The 23,783-nt window shown below is 41.9% G+C and overlaps 1 protein-coding gene across 2 annotated transcripts in view; it reads left to right on the top strand.

Moving 5' to 3' along the window:
• Positions 1-8,296: 8,296 nt before the first annotated feature.
• Positions 8,297-23,783, top strand: part of LOC110534480 (protein WWC2) — a 60,513-nt gene continuing 45,026 nt past the window's right edge. For both annotated transcript variants that reach the window (XM_090187564.1, XM_036933604.2), the window contains exons 1-2: positions 8,297-8,879; positions 17,374-17,483. In XM_090187564.1, the coding sequence (XP_090043690.1) occupies positions 8,746-8,879; positions 17,374-17,483 (244 nt within the window). In that variant the 5' untranslated portion in view covers positions 8,297-8,745. The remainder of the gene's footprint in view (positions 8,880-17,373; positions 17,484-23,783) is intronic.

Raw genomic sequence — 23,783 nt, 5'->3', positions numbered from 1 at the left:
GATTACACACACAGCCACACACCTCTGACTCTCTGTGATGACACACACAACCACACACCTCTGACTCTCTGTGACCACACACACAGTCACACAGCTAAGCTCCTTGTTCTATGTGGCTAAGTTTTCCAAAAACTATGTTAAATATCTGCCTTGAATTAAGATTCAATGATGTCTGCAGAAAGAATGGGGTGTCAGCTATGACATGACACCTTGAGTTTGAAAAAATATATTTTGGTTATTGATTCATCTTTTGGTCATCTGATTCATCTTACCTGGTAAAATACCGGGTAAAGTAAGTGAAGTGGATTTCACTTGGTAACTGAATTACGGTAACAAAATTACATCATGGGTCCCAGATCTGTACTACACAGAAATTCCTAATTATAGAATTCTCTGCATTTTATTTTACCCTTATTTTACCAGGTAAGTTGACTGAAAACACGTTCTCATTTACAGCAACGACCTGGGGAATAGATACAGGGGAGAGGAGGGGGGATGAATCAGCAAATTGTAAACTGGGGATGATTAGGTGGCCATGATGGTACAGTATGAAGACCAGATTGGGAATTTAGAGTAGTGATGTATCCTGAATAGGTACACAAAGGGAGAAATATGCAATATCTTCCTTTGCATATATGGGTATTATTCTACAAACATGCTATTGTTCTAATGAGTTCTGCCCCCAAACAAGACCACATTTGTTTTATTTTATTGAACCTTTATTTAACCAGGTAGGCTAGTTGAGAACAATTTCTTAATTTGCAACTTCGAAATGGCCAAGATAAAGCAAAGCAATGTGACACAGACAATAACACAGAGTTACACATGGAGTAAACAATAAACAAGCCAATAACACAATAAAGTAGAAAAAAGAAAGTCTATATACAGTGTGTGCAAAAAGCATGAGGAGGTAGGCAATAAATAGGGCATAGGAGCAAATAGTTACAATTTAGCAGATGAACACTGGAGTGATAAATGAGCAGATGATGATGTGCAAGTAGAGATACTGGTGTGCAAAAGAGCAGAAAAGTAAATCAAATAAAAACAGTATGGGGATGAGGTAGATAGATTGGGTGGTCTATTTACAGATGGACTATGTACAGCTGTAGCGATCTGTTAGCTGCTCAGATAGTTGATGTTTAAAGCTACTGTGCTGTGCTGTGATGTCCAAACTTGTGAAACATAGACGTCTATGATTGGTTCAGATTTGATCTGGTCCGGACCAACCAAATCTGTGTGCCGTCATGGTAAAAAAATATTTGTTCTTAACTGACTTGCCTAGTTAAATAAAGGTGAAATAAAAAAATAAAAACAATATAGTAGAATTCAGTACAGGACAGTAGAGTAGAGCAGTGGTTCCCAACCTTTTCGGTTACTGTACCACCAACTATTTTGCTCTGCCTGGAGTACCCCTTATTTACCCCCTCATGTGCATTTTACCAGTAGGCCTATGGTCTCATGAGTCTTCTCAAGTACCCCCTGTGGATAGGCCAAGTCCCCTTAGGGGTCCTAGTACCCCTGGTTGGGAACCACTGAAGTAGAGTATAGTAAAGTAGAGTACAGTACAATACATTATGCTGTACTCTATTGTACTGTAATGAACTCTACTTTACTGTAGGCCTACTGCACTGAACTACACTCTACTTTTCTTTACTTTACTGTATTGCACTCTACTGTACTCCACTGTGCTTCCCTGTACTGTACTGTATTGTGCTTTCCAAACTTATGAAACATAGAAGTACATGATTGGTTCAGATTTGGTCTATACCAATCTACGTCTGTGGACGTTGAAATCAAGGCGGGTCCGGACCAAAACAATTATGTCGAAATGAAATTAAGGCCAGGGTGGACTGACCAAATTTCACCTACTTTTCAACGTCCATAGATGTCCATGTCGGTCGGTGCTCAGTGGGTGCAGATGCTGGTTACAGTAACTGGAAAGCGAGGGTAAGTGTTGGTAAGTTCCGGGAGAGGTCGAATGAACTGGATCTGAACATAACAGTATGCCAGTGGAAGGGAAGACAGTAGCAAGTGACCTAGCTATGGTTTGTGACTACTATGATTTCTCATTGTAGCCAATTCAATAATTACAAGTTTTAATCACTTAATAATTCATAAACAAAAATGTATATCAGTAAAAACACTAACTAATTGGTATGTCTATCTTTACTTGTTACTTCTGTGAACTTTGCCTTGTGCCTTGAAATGAGAAAATATCTTAAAGATACTGTATGTGGGTTTTTGAAAGGAATTTTGAAGCACAAGGCATTGTTTCTTAAACTTGCAGAAGGCAAATAATTTATCCCAGACTAAATATGGGTTGATAATAGTTGGCAGGGGTCTTTACTTCAACATTATTGTGTTTTGATGTATTTCTACTTCCCTTTAATTAAAGTACAAAAGGGGAAATAAATAAACATATATATGGGTTGTATTTACAATGATGTTTGTTCTTCACTGGTTGCCATTTTCTTGTGGCAACAGGTCACACATCTTCCTGCTGTAGTAGGCACACTCTCTCTCTCTCTCTCTCTCTCTCTCTCTCTCTACCTCTCTCTCTCTCTCCGCCCCTCTCTCTCCCTCCCCCTTCTGCCACTTTCAGGAAGAATGGATCTCCAAGAGATATTGGCCAGATGCATTGAATTCCACTGTTGCTAAACCAATTAAGATCAAAATGGCTTTTTCCTACGGAATGCATCAGTCATGCTGTAGTTGATTACGTAAATATGTATATCAGTAGTTTGTTTAGGTGTTTGTTTGAGTTGAATAGGGAGAGTATTGACAACTTTTTCTCTCTCCTCCTCTCTCCTCTCTCTCTCTCTCTCTCTTTGATGCAGGCTCTATTTTCACCAAAGATGTTTCCCTCTGCCTCGTGTTGACCATGTCAAACCCATGATGGTGCCCTTCTCAAAATGGTGTTTGACTGACTGGTCCGAAAAGGTAGTCTCACTTGGCCAGACTTACACACAGGCATCGGATGGGAACGAGACTTCTAGAAGGGTAACAAAGGTATCAACTTCAGTCCAATTACATCATACCTTAACCCCTGACGTCATGCCTTCCGTATCTGTAAAAGTGCTCGAGCGATATCCCATGTATAGTGTGACAGATTACTGCTAAAATAGACGTCATCATTATGCAACTTACTGTTATATTCTAGTATGTTTGAGTACGTTCGAGCTAATTCTGCTGTAGTAGAATTGTTCAATGGATTGTTTACAGTTAAAGTGAGTTTAGGGGATAAAACAGGTAACTTTGAGATGACTTTGGCTTTGAAGGGGTCGCTGGGGGAGGGGGGGGGAAGACGGGTGGAACTGCTCTCAGCAACATCAAAGCTCTACTTACAATTAGACCAATTTTAGCAGCTTAGCTAATAGAGGTAGAGGACTGAACCAGAGGTAGCATCTGAAGAAAGCCATGTCTGAGTGTCAAATAGCACCCTATTCCCTATATAGTGCACTACTTTTGACCAGGGGCCCAATCATTATCTCACCATGTAGGGAATAGGGTTCTATTTGGGATGTAGCACATGACTACCAACGACAAGAATGCTGCGGAATTCTCGTGTTAAACCACAAGTAGAGCGGAGAGCCCACTGACCTAACTCTCCAGAAATGTGCTTAGCAGCTAAAGCTTCACCACCACCACACAATGAAGTCTATGGAGAACTCAGAGAAAACTGATGAACAAGTGTTATCTGTATTTTCCTGGAAATATTGAAATGAATGGAAGATACTGTATTTCTCTGTCTTGGTGGTTTAAAATGAAAATCTTGAAAGGGTTTTGTGTGACCCTTAAAGAAGCGTCTGTGGGTTCATTAGAATGTACAGGTAATTGCCAAATTAAAGGAAACACCAACATAGAGTGTCTTACTAGGGTGTTGGGCCACCACAGGCATTGGCTTAGATTCTACAAGTGTCTGGAACTCTATTAGAGGGATGCGACACCATTCTTCCACGAGAAATTCCATCATTAGGTGTTTTGTTGATGGTGCTGGGAAACGCTGTCTCAGGTGCCGCTCCAGAATCTACCATAAGTGTTCAATTGTGTTGAGATCTGGTGACTGAGACGGCCATGGCATAGGGTCTATATCTTTTTTATGTTCATCAAACCATTCAGTGACCACTCGTGCCCTGTGGATGGGGGAATATTTAATCCTATGAGGGCATAGCCATGGTAGCCAAATAATGGACCAAATCAAATCACATTTTACTGGTCACATACACATGGTTAGCAGATGTTAATGCGAGTGTAGTGAAATGCTTGTGAATAATAATAATAGTCTGCACAGCATTTTTATACATGACCCTAAGCATGATGGGATATTCATTGCTTGATTAACTCAGGAACCACGCCTGTGTGGAACTACATGCTTTCAATATACTTTGTATCCCTCATTTACAAAAGTGTTTCCATTACTTTGGCAGTTACCTGTATATCTGAATCAGTGTTCTGGCATGCTGTAGCTGTATGACACAAAAAGAGGCTACAAATAAAGTATCATCATCATCATCATCATCATCATCATCATCATTTGTTTATGGGAGTAGATCTCATTGATGACATTCTCCCCTCTCTAGAGAGTACCCAGCTAGAGGACCCCCGGGCGGAGTGGAGGAAGGAGCAGGAGAGGATGTTGAAGGAGTACCTGACAGTAGCCCAGGATGCCCTGGTCACCCAGAAAGAGCTGTACCAGGTGAAATGGATGGATTAGTGAATGGATGGATGGAAGGCTATATGGATGGATTGATAGGTGAATGAAAGAATGACTGAATGGGTGGGTGGGTGAAAGGATGGATGAATTAACAAATAGGATGAGTGAATGGATGAACAAAGGAACACATGAACAAGACTTATTTCCATTGTGGTTCTCGTTACCAGGTCAAAGAGCCGTGTTCAATTGGGAGATCTGGTGACTAAGACACCCCCCCCCCCCCCCCCCATGCTCCTTTGAGACCCCTCTTTCAAAGTCACTGATACCTCTTCTTCCAGCCAGGGTGGCCGAAATAATGGGCAACTAGGCATTTTTATACATGACCCTAAGCACGATGGAATGTTAATTGTTTAATTAACTCAGGAACCACACCTGTATGGAAGCCCCTGTTTCAATATACTTTGTATCCCTCATTTACTCAAGTGTTTACTTGATTTACTTGTAGGGCGTTGCTATTCCACCCAAAACTACGATGGCAGTCAGTCACCATCCCTGAAGTATCCATCAGCGGAGGCTGGCGAGGGGAGGACAGCTCATAATAATGGCTGGATTGAGCCATCCTCTTCTCAGCAGCATCCACTGGTATCCATTTATCAAATGTGACAGAAGATATGGAAGGAAAGTAGAAGCTTGATTCCTGCGTCGGTCAGCAAATCAGATCAAAAGGTCGGGAATGTCCCTGATCTACCAAATTGAGTTTGGAGATAGTCGGAAAAAATAAAAAGACAAAGATGTTTACCAGCAGCGATGTGAGAATGATTTATTTCATCATATTGCGTAGTCAGCAGCACTGCAGAAATGGCAGTCTTTCCTGAGCTATTCTCTCCTCTCCTCCTCCCTCGCTCTCTCTCTCTTCCTCCCTCTTTCTTCTCCAACTCTTCTTGATCTATTTCTTGCTTTCATCATCTATCAAACTTCCTGTCTTATTTACCACCCCACTGGGCTCACCACGTCATGGATGGACATTTTTGGCGGAGACGTTGATCAATGAGCCTTTATTCACCCCCTCGAAAAGACTGCCATAAGTTTGTTGAATTCCCAATGTGTTATCACTATGCTTTCAACTATCTGAAAGCACAACCAAATGACCTGGATTGTAGTTGACAATACATTGAAAGGTCATTTGCAAGTCATCAGTGCTGTTTTGAGATTCTGCGACAGATATTTATATTGTGAAGCTCTCCAAAGACCTGCGACCTACGCATGCTATCTTGAACATACATACTTTCATAGTTACAGTAACCTCAAAATGTGGCCATGGTTTAGTTACTCGTTTTAAGGTTGAATAAAAACCGTTGCATTAGTTTGTAAGATAGTCTTAACTTTACAAGTCATATCGAATTGAGTTTGGTTGACAACACAACCAAATATCAACGTTAAAGGAGATGTATCTAATGCCTGGATAGTTTCATCTGAGCCACTGGATTAATCCTATTCTTAAACTTTTTTTATTTTTTATTTAGTCGGAGATGTGAATCCAACATATCATGTGTTAACAAGTTAATAGGTAAGTTAAGATTACATTTGACATCAACCAAAGCTTGACTCTACGTATATGTATTGTCTATGTTTAGTTTAACCCTGGGTTGAATTGAAGCAATAGCTGTTGAGGACTTTGCAAATGTTACAAAGGCCTAAATGACTTATAGAGTATGGTTAGATTTCATTTTCCCTATTAAGCCTACCCTTTGGAGTGACTTCGATAGCAACAGTGAATCTATTTAGTTATGAAGAGATCTCTCAATAATAATTCTCATGATTGCACATTGGTTGTAGTCAGTGACAAATATCACAGCTAAGCAGTGGACTGGTTAAAACCCTGGATGGGAGACCAAATGGATAGCTGTAGATAGATGAACTCTCCTGTAGGAGGTGCTGCCTAGCCTATTGTTTTTTTTCTGATCGTGTTAGATCTTCAAAATTATATCCACTATTTCAGAGGTACAAATTCAACATATTATATAAGGGTTGTCTGGAATTGAGGTTACCATGATGACGTAATTCTGTGTTGGAAATTTCACCCTCAAAACAACAGATTACTTTTTGCAAATCCAATGTATTATCCACATAGATTCCAAGTCACAATACGTTGACAAATTACATTGAAACAACATTGATTCAAACAGTTCGTGCCCACTGGGACCTCTCATCCATCTCCTCTCCTCCCTCTCTGTCTCTAAACTTCCCTTTTGTTCATGTCCTCTCTTGAATGTCGTATCAACAACATCTCCAGCCCTGCCCTACACTAACCCGTCTTCCATCTATTCTCCTCCCCTCTGTCTGTCTCTCTATCTACCTCTCTGTATTACTCCACTGCTCTCTTGAATTTCAAACAATATTTCCAGCTCTCCCCTTCTGACCTGACTGCCCTCTCCATCTCCTCCCTGGTCTGAATGAGCAGCCTGCGAGGCTGATGAGACGAGGAGGGGAAAGAGAAAGGTGCTGTGTACCTCACATCCGAAAACTACATCACACAGACTCTGAGATAGACATATCCCAGCTTTGTTCAGAGAAGTAAGTTTTTATCACAAATCTGTTTCTGAAAAGGCCCACCTACAGGGGGATCAAAGGTTCTCTCATAAAGTAAAAAGGATTCATATTGCCATGGACAGAAGTTAACAAAAAGGCAACAATTAGTTGAGAATGGTTGGGAAAAGTTTGAAAAAGAAAAGAACATCCACAGTCTGTGTATTCCTAGAAATAGATTCTCTCACTATAGTTCCTTTTGAAGGGGAGACGTTTTCCGATTATTTGTCCAGAAAATGTGTCAAATTGCATCCTAGCCCAAAGAGAACAGACGAGCAATTGAAATTGTATGAATAAAACTGGTGTTTTTCCCCCTGGCCCAGAGTTCACTCAAGGCAATGTCTTGTAGCCTACGTACCCTGTAGTGTGACTCCATAATGCCTTGCAGGATTACAGCTGATGTTTAACCGCAGGAGTGAAGAGCAATGTGATTATTTCACTAGCCACAAAAACAATGCTGTTAGTCTGTTACTTTTATTATTGATCTATGCGTGAGAATCAGCAGGTCTCTAGATAATCACGTGTATATCTGTCAGGGCTATATACAAAGCTGAAATATGCACTGATTCACCCATAACAGTCAGAAATAGAAAATATAATTATATAACATATGCGTTAACGCTGATATATACTGAGTGTACAAAACATTAAGAACACCTTCCTAATATTGACCTGGTCAGACTATGTCATTGAAAGAGCAGGTGTTAATAATGTTTTGTACACCCAGTGTATAGGTCTATAGGTTTATAAGATGCCCTTTACAAAAAGTTCAGGCACCACACCCTAATGGACTAATTTCTCCCCCTTATTCGTATCACAATTACCTTTTACCAGTTCAGTATAGTCACTAATAAAATACTTTTTTGTATTACAGCAATCACAGATTGTCCCTTTAAAGTTATGCAGTGCTGTTAAACTTTCTCTATTATTATGTTTAAGAATTATTTCCCCCAAGTTTATGTAGATATTGAATTATCTGCGGACATATCATATTTTATCCCTGTCACTGTCCCATCATCCTATCTGTCTATATTTTGCAATGGTGCATATTTCACCATTCCAAAACTTTTTCTCCCAGTTCTCTCATAGAGCGACAGCGGCGGATAACACAACTATTTAACGCGGCGGTGCAACGTGTCCCGCTTGTCTGGAATGGGGAATGGGACCGTGGGTATGGGACCAAATACTTCGATTGAACCAGTGTAACAAGTCGACAACACACATATTCCACTGGTGATGTGTTGGAAAGGGTTAAGCCGCAGGAATGCAACACTCAGGAATGTGCATGCAAATAGATTTATGCTAATGATATGCTAATGTACCGTTTGCTGGGAACGGAGTCAAGTCTGTCTGTCCCGGTCTGTCCAGGCCTATGTGTTCAGCTAGGAAATCAAGATGGAGGACAGGGGAACGCAAAACATGGATCTTTACTGAGTTTTTCGTCGCTTTTTAGTATTCCACTGGATTTTTTTTTCCTACCGTACTTATGGCGGAACTTATAGAAGATGAACATGCCTAGAAAAGGGAATGGCCAGCTGCCGTTACCCGACGGCTGGGAAGAAGCGAGGGACTTTGACGGCAAAGTGTTTTATATCGACCACAACACTAAACAAACAAGTTGGATAGACCCGAGGGACAGGTAACGAGCAAGAGTGGCTGTTTGCGAAATTTTGCGAAGTTGACAGGGGGCAGCGTTTGTAAACAGTTCATAAACAGTTTATAAACAGTTTATACAAACGTTTACGTATCGAAACAAAAGGGGTTCGAACAAGTGAATGCCTTGAACAGTAACGTTAACTGTTAACTATTACAGTACGTTAGCTATATGTATTATTATAGTGTGAAACTATCAACACGCCTTTGCTAAGTTAGCTAGCATATCTATTGGTATTGCAAGAGCGTGCAGAACGTGTCATTTGAACATATCTAACGTTAGCTATTGCAAAAACGGTGGTAAGTGATAGCTAGTTGCATAGTTTATAGAAATAGAATTTCAGCTGGCTATGCCGGATGTAGCTAGCAGCTAGCTATAGTTTGCTAACTGGATAGCTAACTTTCTCATGCCATGGTTTGGAATAAATTCCTTACGATGCTAACTTTAGCTAGCTAACTGTTTCACAATTTCAATGAGGATTCAACAAGTAATAGCTAGCTTACGAAGCAAGCACCATTATTCTTATGAGCTAGCAAGCTATCAAACCAACGTGCTCATTTTATGCAACTACAGCAAACTCGTGAGCTTTGTTGTTGCTGAGATTCTAGAACTTCTACTGCGTATGATTCCAACAGAGAAGCAAATAGGTACCAAATAAAAGCAATACTAAAGTTATTACAGTAAAATAAGCTATAACGTTACATCCATAATCCCAGAGAAGCACATATGTACAAAATAAAAGCAATACTAAAGTTATTACAGTAAAATAAGCTATTTCATTACTGATGGCTATACTTACTATTTAGTGGTCTATGAAAAAGGCAATTAAAATGCTAAGCAGAAACGCTAGTGAAGACAGTGGAGTCTCCTGCAGTCCCTGAAAGGACCCTGATAATTCACCAGTCACTCTGAAATGGTAAAATCTATGGCACTTTTTTTAAAGCTCCAGCTTCCCTAAGTTACCATTTTGCCTTTTGTAAATGTGTCATTAAATTGTCATGAAAAATTGGGAATCTGAGATCCACCAAATTTAGGGGCTCCCAAGTGGCGCAGCTGTCTAATGCACTGCATCGCAGTGCTAGAGGCATCACTACAGACCCTGGTTAGATTCCAGGCTGTATCACAACCGGCCGTGGTTGGGAGTCCCATAGTGCGGCGCGCGATATGCCCAGCGTCGCCCTGGTTAGGGTTTGGACGGGGTAGGCCATCATTGTATATAAGAAGTTGTTCTTAAGCCTAGTTAAATAAAATGAAATGTTTCCTCTGGAGAAGTGAAGGCCTCTGGTGCAGATGTATGTTGACTCCTATGATCAAGTCTGCTCTAGCCCACTAATCAATGATATGCTGTGCCTTGGTATTGGATAAATAAAAAACATTTAACACGTAAAACACAATCATCTTAAACTGTAGCACATTTGATTGGCATATTATTAAGGGCTAATTTCATGGGGAGGAAGAAACCTCTAACAGCCCATTGATTTGAATAATAGGCTAATTCTGTACATTAGCCGGTATTGACACGCACACTTAATTCAATTGAGGCCTTTCTTACCAGGGTTTTATTACATAGGGTTCACCACATGCCACTTATGACAAACCATTAAGCTCTAATTATGAGGATAATTCGTCAGAAAGTCCGGCCGTAATGGAAGGATAATGCCTAGCTGCCCTATGGAATTGCGGGATTCGTTAATGCTAATTTAGTTGTACGTTACAGTGTTGAGTCATGCATAGATAGAACATGGGTAGCTTGATTAAACGCTCAATGACTGAACAATTCTAGTCATTAGCCTAAGTTCTATAGTTTAAATAAACTTGCTTCATATCAATCGCAACAGTAGTCCTATATGGTTGTCATATTGACGCCTCATATGTATGTCAGATGTGTGTTGCTGATTGAAACCTGAGGAGTCATAAGAGAAGGCCATGTGACACTGTGCTGAAAACGGATGTTCCAGTCTGTGCTCACTCAGACCCCCCTAAGCTGAACGTGCAAGGGTATAATTGAAGCCAAATGCTGCTATAGTGTGTCTTAATGCCTTATACTGTTAGAAAACTTCTAGCCTATAATAGGTGGCATGCCAGCCATTCCTATGAGACTACCAGGCATTGTGAATGATATTCATCAAGTTGCTCCCACTTAGAAACAAGCCAAATCATCATTATCCACGGTTCCCTCCCTCCACCTGAACTGCGTCTAGATTCGACACATTCTAGAATGATATGAACTTCCTAGAATGATAGGCTAATACCTCTAATTCTAGAACAGTGTTAATCGGCAAGAACGCTAGGATGCCGTGTCAGGGTGGAAGGGAATCATACTCAGCCCCTTTTCACAATCTCAATCTTGGCCCAGGCTCAGAAATGCTAACGGTATTTACGACCCTAAGGACCTTACCGTGATATGTTCAGAGGGGAAGAAATCATATATTGTAAAAATATATTTGACCCGTGGGGGTATGTAGGTCCACTATTAGGCTACTATTGGTCCTGGCCCTGTATTGTCTGTCGATACATTGTTGTGAAGAACATAAATGTTATAAAGATTGTGTGTTCTGAGATAAGAGGGTTCGCTTGACTAATTACCGGCGGCCGTAGCTTTGGCGGCATGCCCTGCTCTTTCCACCTCTGCGACACCTCACATTCCTGTTCAGGAGAGAAGTTGCAGGTAGGCACAGATCTAGGATCAGCTTACTCATCCGACCTACTATGCATTTTGAGATAGTGATGCACCGATATGACATTTTTGGCCGATGCTGGTATCCAATATTTTCCTTGCCCCCCAAAAACGATAACGATAACCGATATTTAAAATGTAAGTGTCCTTTTAAGCATTCTAGTACAGTCAAATAGTTAACACACATGGACGCAGCGGTCTAATGCACTGCATCTCAGTGCAAGAAGCGTCACTATAGTCCCTGGTTTGACTCCAGGCTGTATCACATCCGGCTGTGACTGGGAGTCCCATAGGGCGGAGCACAATTGTTCTCAGCGTCGTCTGGGTTTGGCCGGGGTAGGCCGTCGTTGTAAATAAGATTTTTTTCTTAACTGACTTGTCTAGTTAATAAAGGTTACACACACTCACACACACCACACTGACATTTACGTATGTCCCCACTACCAGTAAAACATAATCAAAACATATTTATTTCACTTACTTGCTGTGCTGTTTCATTGTTCATTTGTTCAGTCGTTTCATTTTCAACCAGGATTTCTGTGGAATGCCGTTTGGGTCTTTGCATGTCAAAAAAGATACACGTCAAATAACACTATTTGATGTGTCAAATAGGCTTGTTGACCAATCAGGACCTGATTATGACTGCACGTCGCATAATAATTTAACGCGTTCATACATTTTTTTATGTAGTTATTACACATTGATTACACTGTCACTCGTATTTCATATGTCACAACGATTCATCGATACGTATGCTATGATGCTGGTAAAGTTGTCTCGCTCACCTACAGTGCTGGTCATAAAAAAAGCTAGCTAGTTCATGGATCCAAACAATGTTCTTCCCCAAAAACATAGCAAAACGACATAATCTGTTTCAGTAACTATTTGATTAATGGTGGCCGGACCCATCTATATGAAGCTAGCCACAATAAGGATTAGCCATAATAGTGGATTTTGCCTTCAAAATAAAATAATGTCATTGACAGTGATGCAAATGCATACAAATAGTAGAATTATGCCAAAATTGAATTGATCATCCTAAACTAGGCTGGAATGTTGTTATATGAAATCAACAAAAGACAATAATTTGTTAATTTGACAAAAAATCTGGAAAGTGACAGTGAAGATGAGGCCTCAGAGTCCGATGTTCAAGAGGTGGACATTGAGGAGGTCCAGGGAGAAGACATGGAAGCTTGAGAGGAAGACAACCAAAGCCTTAGTTTCTAGACTATCATTTAACAGATGTATGTTGAAAATGTTTTTGGGAGATGCAATGGATCATTGGGGATCATTCAATATTCCCTTCCTTTTGTTGTTCAGTGAAATCATCCCATGTGAAGAGTCAACTCATTTAATTAAAGTACAATTCGTAACTAAATTGTTTTAAAAATGTCTATCGGAAGGATTTAATCATTTGCAATTATGTCTACTGATGATAAGGTAAAAGGTTAATGCTTCTGTCTCCATATGATATGGTAAATATATCCAATGCAAAAAAAATCAACATTTAAATGGTATTAATATTAATTTGCATATTTCCATGATTTCCCATATATTCCCGTTAATTGCCATGGAAAGTTTCCACCTCTAAATATTCCCCAAAATGTGCAACCCTAGTTGCGGGGTATCGGTTCAGTGCATCATAATAACCATGACGTGATGGATAGATGGAACAGAGACATGCATAGTGGGCCACAAAGAATAACTCACTTCATCCGTATAATTTGTCCAGAAATGATTCTCCATCGACATAGGATGGAACTTTTTGTGTATGGGAATTGGGAAAACTTCCATTGCCAGATAGCAACAGGTGTTTCATATTTACAAATGATTCACCCCTGTACTCTGGTATTATGAAGTAAAGTTGGAAAGCACGAACCCTGTCAACGCAATATCCCCCAATTCATCCCAAAAGGATGCGTTTTGAAAAGATTTTGGTGTGTGCGTGGGTGTGTTATACTTGGAATCCAAGTGGACCCTCCCACCTTTAGCATAGCACCCCGCCAAGCTTCGCCAAGACTGTCTCATGCTTCATCTGCACGTCATCCCCTCCCATCTCTATGGTTACAGTCAGGCCAGGGACTAGACCTGTTCTGTTCAGTCAAGCAGAGGGGACCCTGGCTGTCCAGTGGAGGAATACACATTTTTGGCAGAAAAAAGGAATCCCTCTTTTTCCCCCACCTTTCTCCCTTGCTTTCCCTCGCCTCTCAAATTCACATTTAAATGAGCTTCATTGGCCAAGGCCTAACTGACAGGAGTGATTTAACGTTGTGAAAACAATGTAGGTTCTACAATATGGTTGACAAATTATTTCAATCTCTCTCGCTCTCCATCCTTCTCTCTTCTTTCTCACTCCCCCTTTCACTCCTCCCCCTCTGCCTCCCCCTTTCTATTTCCCTCCTTCTTTCGCTCTCCTCCCCCTGACGTCTGACAGGCCCAGCCATCCAGATCTCGGATTTATGAGAGGGGCTGAGAATAAGAGGCAGTGTCAGAGTGCTGCACCACATTCCTGAGCCCTCCCTCCCTCCCTGTCTAAATCCCCCAGAAAAGAGAGAAATGTAAATGCCTCCCTCCTCACTGCTCCAGCCCCAAAAATGTTTATTTCCAGAAGAGGAGGCATAGATAAGACTCCAGCCCAGGTTTCTTCCCTCCCATACACACACACAGTCCCGCGTTCACATGCAGACACACGCACAAATTCTCTTGGCCCTCTCAGTTTGGAGCTTGACCCGTTTAATTGGGGCGAATTTGTAAAAGCATGGCCTCTGCCACAAAAGTCTTCCCTCTCGCTCTTTTTTGGCACTTTGTATGACGTGGTTGGCACGGTAGGGGGGAAAGAGACAGGAGAAGACCGATAATAAAAGAAGTGATGTAAATCGTGGCTTTTCACAGCTGCTGGCGTCTGTGCTTGAGTCTGAACGAGAGGGAGAAGGTAGAGGAACGGGGAAATAGAGGGAAGACAAAAACAAGTGTGTGTGGTAGCCTTGGAGACCAGAAAACATGGCCGCGTCCTGTAATGTGCGCCACACATGGCCGTCCACAGGCCACGGTTTCCTGCTCCTCCGCTGGCCGGCCAACATATTCCTAGGGGCTAGGCTGAATGCTTTCAATGTGTCTCTATCTAGAAGCCTGCCACTGTATGTTTTCACTTGTATTCAGCTAACCAGGGTTGTAGCGTTCAGTTGAATTAGGTGTCAGTGCTGGGCTGGAACAAAAGCCTGCTCGCCTGTCACGCCTCTTCTGTAGAGCATCTCTTGACACAGGGGTCAGCGCTCTAGTGTGAAAGTGAATTTCAGCAAAGTAGGCCCGTCTCCCCAGACGTAGCAGCTAGTTTGTATTGTTATGGTCTGATAGGCTAATTGCTTAGGTGCAAAATTAGCTTTGGCCAGAAAACAAAGCGCTAACTCACATTGTTTACATTGTTAGGACGGTTACAGGTTGTTTCTCACATCCATTCAACCCTTCAACAATCAGCCTGTTCTGTTCGGGAGATGCTGTCAGAGACAGTGACTAATGGGAGTCTCTTTTAGTCTCTTTATGTCCCCTCAGCCGACCGCTGTGGTGAGAAATAGGCCCAGGCCTAGAGACATTGGATCATTGTTACCATGACGACAGTGGACAGTGTACCGCCCAATCATCCCATCCCACCTCCCCTGTTGTCTTCCTCTTATCTCTCCCTCACATATCTCCTCTTCACACACACGCACACCCACTCCTCTCTGTAGTGGTGATGTTTGGCTCCTCTTCTGTTGGTCGGGACGCATCAAAAGGTGCTAGTCAGTCAGATATCTTATCTCAGCCACAGCAACAAGCTCCAGTCCAGGTCTTTGTGTCCCACTGCTGACTGTGTGGCTGGGAACCTTAATGATTTGTCCTCAGATGTGTGAAGGGCCAGATTTAACACTTTTCTTTCTTTTGGACATGATGTCATTTGTAGCAGTCTTGGTTATTGTGCAGGGGAAGGAGGTGCCCCGAGGTGATGTATGGGGCTGATGAAGGTGTTGGGCTGGCCATTTGTGTGTGTGTGTGTGTGTGTGTGTGTGTGTGTGTGTGTGTGTGTGTGTGTGTGTGTGTGAGAGAGAGAGGGTTCAGAGCACAATGATGTGTGTGAGGTGATACCCACCCCGTCAATTTCTGGAATGTGGTACACACACACACACACACACACTGAGGGGCAGACTACTAGTCAGAAGATTTCTCAATAGTCACGCCATAGTGGAGAGGGAGGAGGGCGGTCCCTGTCCTGTCACTTCAGTACGGCCTCTATTTTCACATTGCTTAGTGTTGCTGCTGACCTGACTGAGTGTTGTATGAGGACATTTCTCGGTTATGGGCCTGTGTCCAAACAGTAAAGTGTTGGTTTGATCAGTGTGATGTTAGTGATTTGTCTACTGATAATGTAGAGGTTTTTAGCTTGTCAAACGCTTGGTTCATGCATTCATTCTTCAGTTGAACAGCCACTCTGATGCTAAACTGATAGCATAGTAATAACTGTCGATAATAGTCATGGTAGGCCAATACCTATAGTAGGACAGTGCGAGGACAGCAGACCAGTCCAGAGACTGGCTTCTGAGTTCAAAGGTCGTCGGTGGTGTACGGAGTGCGATAGTCGGCCGACCCAGCCGAGGGGGCATACCAGGAATACCGCCTGTCTAATTTTTAACGTTTACAGCCGAGGGAGCGTGCATACCAGACTGACAGCCGCCCAGGCCAAGAGAGTTGGCCTGTGTGTGTGTGTGCACCTGTTTGTTAGCATTAGCGTTTGTGTGTCTTAGAGTGCACTGAATAAACATAGTGAAGTACGCCGGGCGGCATGCTGGCTTGGCTTAAACTGCTACGTTAATACCCATTGCCCACATTCTTAGACTTATTCAATATAGATTCTGTCCCAGTTTCTCAAACATTCTTTGGAGTTTCAAAGATACAACACAATCTTCCAAAACCGCTCTCTCCCTCTCACTCCTACACCCGTTCTCCACCTCCATCTTGTCATGACCCCGCCAGTGAACTTGGTTGTCTCTCGTCTACTGTCTACATGGGCCAAGTCATCCAAAATACCAGTAGAAAGGAGAGCGGGAACAATGTTCAGGCAGCCACCCAGCCAGTCCTTGGACAACACATCCCAAATAGATGGAACAGTGGTTTAGTGTCCCTTCTCTCTCCCTGTCTAGCCAGACTTCCCCCAGCCCACAGCCAGCCAGCCAGCCACACTGAGCTGAGTGAGTGGTACCACGATGCCAGTTTTAGACTTTGGTCCCTCAGGAATGTGTCACTGTTACTGCTGGATGCTCCAGTGGTGTTGTTGTTGTTTAGTGGCTTGTCTTTCTGAACTCTAGTTTCTAAGGTCACTAGGTCTTTCACATGGAACGTTCTAGACAGTCAATGGCCTCTGACGGAAGTCACTATAAACCAGCGTTGTAGTAATGGATGATTCCTTTATGGCTTTTCTTTTTACTCATCTTTTTATATGAATGAACCACCTTATGTAGTTCATATATTGGTTACGATATGCACTAGCTTTACGTTTCATGTGTTTCTGTGTACAGATACTGTATGCTTCTGTGTACAGATACTGTATGTTTCTGTGTACAGATACTGTATGCTTCTGTGTACAGATACTGTATGCTTCTGTGTACAGAGACTGTATGCTTCTGTGTACAGATACTGTATGTTTCTGTGTACAGATACTGTATGTTTCTGTGTACAGATACTGTATGCTTCTGTGTACAGAGACTGTATGCATCTGTGTACAGAGACTGTATGCTTCTGTGTACAGATACTGTATGTTTCTCTCTCTCTCAGGTTGACGAAGCCCCTGTCGTTTGCGGACTGTGTGGGAGACGAGTTACCGTGGGGATGGGAGGCCTCATACGACCCTCAGATTGGTATCTACTACATCGACCACATCAACAGTAAGTTGACAGGTTTACCTCAGTGTTACCCCAGTAACATTATGTCTGTGCCCAAACCATCTGGGCCTTCCACCCGGGCAATCACTGTTCTGTCCATCCTAAACAAAGGACCCCAGGCTGTTTCATTCAAGATTACATCTCAGATGTTTTGGCAGGGGTATTTCCCGACACTGGATTTGATTTTCTCAAACACAACACAGAGAAATGAGTAGAACGGCAGAAACTGTAAGGATGTCGATTTATTTTGGTTTTCTTTCTCTGAATTACCTATTGGTATTTAGGAACTTAATCCACTGGAACTTATTTTATTATTAATAGTCAGAGCCATATTGTTTGATATTGATGAGATATTGATGAGACGTATGATCATTCGCCAAGTGTCTCCATCGAATGATGAATGTATTATTTATATTGACTGAACTTTGAGAAGTAATCGAGTTAAAGTCGAGTCAAAATCCTTACTGTGGCCAAAATCTTTACCCGGCCCTTTCTTTGCTCGGTAGTCTTTAGCTGAGTTTTATGCTTTTCATTTGTCAAGAGTTTTCAGTTGTGAAAACCTGTTTTCTAACTGATATGGGCTAAATAACACTAATCTGATGATATCCAGAGATATTATGAGTGTGGTGGTTGACTGCCAGCAGTCTTATCAGTGACATTAAGTAAGCATGTTAAAGCTAAACATGTTGCAAACTCACAGATGTCATTCTTGGACAAGTGTCAGGCCAAGACAATAAGCTATGTTGAATTTATCAAAATTGTCAGCAGATTGATCTTGATATTAATATTGTCAAGGAATTTTTCATATGAATTTTACATATTGATATGGTATTCCCTCACCTTTGCAACTTATTATGCCACATCATTTCCAGGAATCAGAATAGGCAAACAGAAGAACAACTGAATACGTAGAGAGAGAGGGAGGGAGAGAGAGAGAGAAAAGTTTTCAAACTCATCTCCACTAAATTAAATCATTTTATGACTCAATTAGTCACGTTAATTTCAAAATGAGCAGATTAAATTCCACACGGACCGTCTGTCTCCTGCTGATCCCTTAGGAAAACACTCATATTAAAAATACTTCTATTAACTCCATTCAATTAAATCAGATGTTTGTTTTCTCCCAATACAGATTAAATCCATTTCCCAAATGTTTTTCCATTGTGCTGCCTGGCTGTAGCCGCAGGGTTGAGATGTGAGCTAGCTGCTGCTGCTGCTGCTGCTGCTGTTGTTGTTGTTGTTGTTGTTGTTGTGTGGGCTAGAGATTCTATTTATCTGTTGCTCTCACACACATTTCTACTGCGATTTAGCTTTGTTTGTTTGTTTGTCTAACACCCGTGGGTAAACAAACCCAGTCAGCTGTCAGTCAGGATTGGATGATTGTGTGGAGACTCCTTAGCTTCGGTGTATTAAGGCTGGCCCTCCTGTGGGTGTTTGGATACAGTGTATTTCTGCACTTCTGAGCTATAGCTTGAATCAGAGTTTGGGTTGTTGCATTGTATTTTTTTCATTTGGTCTGGTTGGTTTCTAAAACTAAAATGCCTAAACAAAACCATAAATCATTTGTTTATTGGAGGTAAATGCTTATGTTAAATCCATCTATGATTAGGAAGAGGCGTAACTTGTGTCCCAAACTTCATATTACTTTCGCTTTGGTCTTCCAACAACATGCAGGAGGAAACAGCTCAATATCCCCTCTGACTGCGAGGTGAATAGGCTATATTCTGTAGCCTATTAGTGTTGTCACGATACTAGAATTTGGACATCGATACCAGGTTAAGTATCACGATTCTCGATACCGTCACAATACTCAATACCAAAACGATAACACTGCAAAAAAAGAAGGCATTTGAACCTGAGTCACAGAATGGCACTTGATCCAGACAGATAAACACAGCTACTCAATCGTTGGGCATCTTTTGAGTTCAAAATCATTCCATTTGACATTTTTTGCATCAACATTTTTCAGAGACAGCCATGCATCCATTAATGAATCAATTATACAATCATACAATCAATTTGACTTTGTTTTTACAATCTAACTACATAACAACCTAATGGTAATTTTTCATTTGAATGGTACATCTCTATTGATAAACTGGGTAAATCAAGATGTAGCCTAGGCCTATTCACACGGATGCAAATAATCAATAGGAGTGTGTGCGTGCATTGAGTTATTGAGCTTGTTTTGGCCGATTTCACGGGGATACAGATGAACAAAACAATCTGTTTCCTTTCCGTTTTTATTTGATTGTACTGACAGACAACATTCGCATAGGAGTTGCTCGTTTGATAAAAGTGTGCACTGTCTCTTTAACCAGTAATGACCTCATTCACGAGGCAAGAAGGGGGTGGCCTGGGGTCAGTTCACTGAGGAAATAGATCATCTTTGGGAGAGATGCGAGAGAGAGACTGATTAAGTGAATGAATAAAGTTTTGGTGGCAATCAGTGTTAAAAATCTGCATATTTTGCATTATGGTTTGCATATTAAAACAAACAAAGCTGTTAGCTAGCAAGAAAAGTTAGCCTACGAAGCTGGAAGCTACCGGTATCGGCATGCATTGTAAAGTGTTCTATCCTTTATGGACATTGTTTTGCGAACAGTAACGACATTGACAGTAACGACACGGCATGTAGTTTCAACATTTCTACATGCCGTGTCGTATTATTCAAGTGTGTTAACCTCTGTGCAGCATGAGTGGGGAGCTAACATGGTGCAGCCCAGACGCTGAGATCAGGCTAAGTGGACCACACACAGTACTTTCGTACTATAAGGAAGACGTTGGCTGCGCTGACAGAGTTGATCTGTGAGGTAAATTTGACAGAAGTGCCGAAAGGACAGAAAAAATCTGGTACTGAACCATTTTTCATGTTCTAGTATAGAAAAAGTTCTGAACTAAGGAGGACAATGCACCAGAGCTGGAAAAACCTCTCCAAACCAATTTGGTGTGAAAGCCTCCTTATCGAAGTGATACACTTTTCTTTCTCAACAAACACCCCAATGACCATTTGTCAATGTACACTACCGTTCAAACGTTTGGGGTCACTTAGAAATGTCCTTGTTTTTGAAAGAAAAGAAAGAAAAGCAAACATTTTGTCCATTAAAATAACATAAAATTGATCAGAAATATGGTGTAGACAATGTTAATGTTGTAAATTACTATTGTAGCTGGAAACGGCTGAGTTTTAATGGAATATCTACTTAGGCGTACAGAGGCCCATTATCAGCAGGCCAGCATCCCGGAGTCACCTCTTCACTGTTGACGTTGAGACGGGTGTTTTGCAGGTAATATTTAATGAAGCTGCCAGTTGAGGCCTTGTGAGGCATCTGTTTCTCAAACGAGACACTCTAATGTACTTTGTCCTCTTGCGCAGTTGTGCACCGGGGCCTCCCACTCCTCTTTCTATTCTGGTTAGAGCCAATTTGTGCTGTTCTGTGAAGGTAGTAGTAGACTAGACTGACGAGTTTCAGAAGAAAGTTCTTTGTTTCTAGCCATTTTGAGCCCGTAATCGAACCCACAAATGCTGATGCTCCAGATACTCAACTAGTCTAAAGAAGGCCAGTTTTATTGCTTCTTTAATGAGCACAACAGTTTTCAGCTGTGCTAACATAATTGCAAAAGGGTTTTCTAATGATCAATTAGCCTTTTAAAATGATTAACTTGGATTAGCTAACACAACGTGCCATTGGAACACAGGAGTGATGGTTGCTGATAATGGGCCTCTGTACGCCTATGTAGATATTCCATTAAAAAAATCTGCCGTTTCCAGCTACAATAGTCATTTACAACATTAACAATGTCTACACTGTATTTCTGATCAATTTGATGTTTTTTTAATGGGCAAAAAAATTTGCTTTTCTTTCAAAAACAAGGACATTTCTAAGTGACCCCAAACTTTTGAATGGTACTGTTTATTTCATGTCTAGCTCAAGGCCATCATACTCTCTTCAGACTAAACCTCCCTTCACCTGTCTAGGCTGTATCCCAGATACCTGTGAGGTGACTGGAGAATGTGGACTGATTGATAAGGCCCCAGAGTCTATCCTATGCAGGTCAGGTGGTCTGGGGGGAAAAAACTCCTGGCCCTAGTCTAGACTGTATCCCAGATACCTGTGAGGTGAGTGGAGAATGTGGACTGATTGACAAGGGCCCAGAGTCTATCCTCTGCAGGTCTGGTGTTCTGGGGGGGAAAAAACTCCTGGCCCTAGTTATGGCAAGACAGGGCGGCTGGGGGGTTAGTCTGGGTGGGTACCTACTTCTCCCTGTCGGTCCTGTCCTAGCTTCTCCCTCCCTGCCCAGGCTGTCCCCCGCCCAGCAGGCCTCACTTCCTTATTATGTAAACCCTGCTGCCCTGTGGCCTCCCTGCATTGTTGGAGTGGAGGGAGGGACGGGACGGGGGTTGATAAGGGTCTGTTATGTGTGGTGATTTGCCTTCTTTTATGTGGCATAGATCTGCCCAGAGAAGCGTGGTTGCCTAACCTAGTGGGAACTTACCCTGACTTCACATACCCACTCAGGGAGTTGCTTTGGGTTCCCCTGTCTTAGTGGAGGTCCTGTTGAAATCCTGGGTTTATTATGCATAGAGGTAGACAGACACATGCTCTCCCTCGCACTCTTATAAGCTCTCATAAAATGGCATTGTAGGCTATAGGTGGACAGTCAGCCATTCATTCAGTCAGATATTCAGTCACATCCTGAGAGTTGAGGTGGGTGTGTTCTGCCCGTGCAGGCAGGAGTGTGCTGTCAGATACCAATGACGAAACAATAGACTTACTGTGTCAACACTGTCCATTGTGCTCTAGCCACTACCTCATACCTTTCAGGGTTGCTCATCAGCATGTGGCTTTGTGTTCCCAAGTGTGTGTATATATATGTGTGTGTGTGAGACTCAAATCATTTATCGTATCATACAACCACGTCTGTAGGACATCGATACAGTGTCTAGCCAACATGATTCACATTGATTCACATTGATTCATTCGATTTGTAGGGAACCGTTACCAACCTCAGAGCACAAGAGCAACTCCCAACATTGACCACAAGTTAAATAGCAGATCAGAAACAAAACATTACTTAGGGCCTAACCGAGGATTATCCTACCCAGCAAACTGGGAACGTTCCCAGTACATTAGCTAAGATTCTCAGTTCTCGTTAAGGTTTTTTATATAACATTAGGATGATAGCAAATTATTGTAATATTTTTTTATGGTTTAAATTAAATATATTTGGAATGTTCTCCTAACATTTACTAAAATGTTGTGCACATCTGTAACAACCACATTCCCCAAACTTTCTCATTAGGTTTCCAGGCAATGTAATAACACAATGTACGAGTAATGTTTTTCCAGCAAACCAAAATTGGTTCTGTGGAAGTTCCCAGAACATTCGTTAGGTTTCGTCAAACATTCTCATAACACAGATACTGCCCAGTCGTGCTGATGATTATACAAAGTTTGTATCAAATATTTTGTTTTTGCGTTATTAGAACATATGCCGCGAGCTAACGAATGTTCTGGGACATTTCACATAACCAATTTTGGTTTGCTGGGTAGCCTACACCCTCAGCAGAAGAATACACAGGGCTGAGAGCTCCATAGAGAGAGGGAGACAGAGAGAGCGGGAGAGTGGAGACACAGGCACAGTCACAAGCACGTACACACACACACACACACACACACAAATCCTGCTGGAGTGAAATCCGGTTATTCCTCATAGCAGCCAGTCTCTGCATTGCTGACATACTTAGTGTGGCACGGAGGGGGCCGTGCTCTTAGTGTAGAGACTTGTTGTTTTCCACACAAAGGCTGTGTGTCTCCCAAATGGCACGCTATTCCCTATATAGTGCACTACTTTTGACCAAAGCCCTAAGGGCCCTACTCTACATAGGGAATTGGGTGGCATTTGGGACACAGTCAAAGTACAGTAAGGAATGAAGGATTAACCCTTTCCTTCCCTGCCACCGGACAGAGTTGTGGGCTAACCCAGAAGAGAGGGTAAGAGACAAACAAAAGAGGGCAGAGACAGAGAACGAGAGAGGGAAAGGAGTGAGAGAGAGTGGGACCAAGAGTGAGAGAGGAAGAGAGCGAGCGAGTAGTGTTGTGATTGATTCAGATGGATTGCTTCCTCTGCTCTCCCACTGTGCCTTTTTCTTTCCTCAAAACAACCCACTGTTAGATGTGGGTGTATGCCTGCTTCGTTTGCAGTATACAGTTCCTTCAGAAAGTATTCACACCCCTTGATTTTTTCCAATTTTTGTTGCGTTAACAGCCTGAATTTAAAATGGATTAAATTGCAATGTTG

Source organism: Oncorhynchus mykiss, chromosome 10 (genome assembly GCF_057628025.1).
Source record: "Oncorhynchus mykiss isolate SJ-2025 chromosome 10, ASM5762802v1, whole genome shotgun sequence".
NCBI classification, from domain to species: Eukaryota; Metazoa; Chordata; class Actinopteri; order Salmoniformes; family Salmonidae; genus Oncorhynchus; species Oncorhynchus mykiss.
This window is presented reverse-complemented; position numbering and strand designations above follow the sequence as displayed.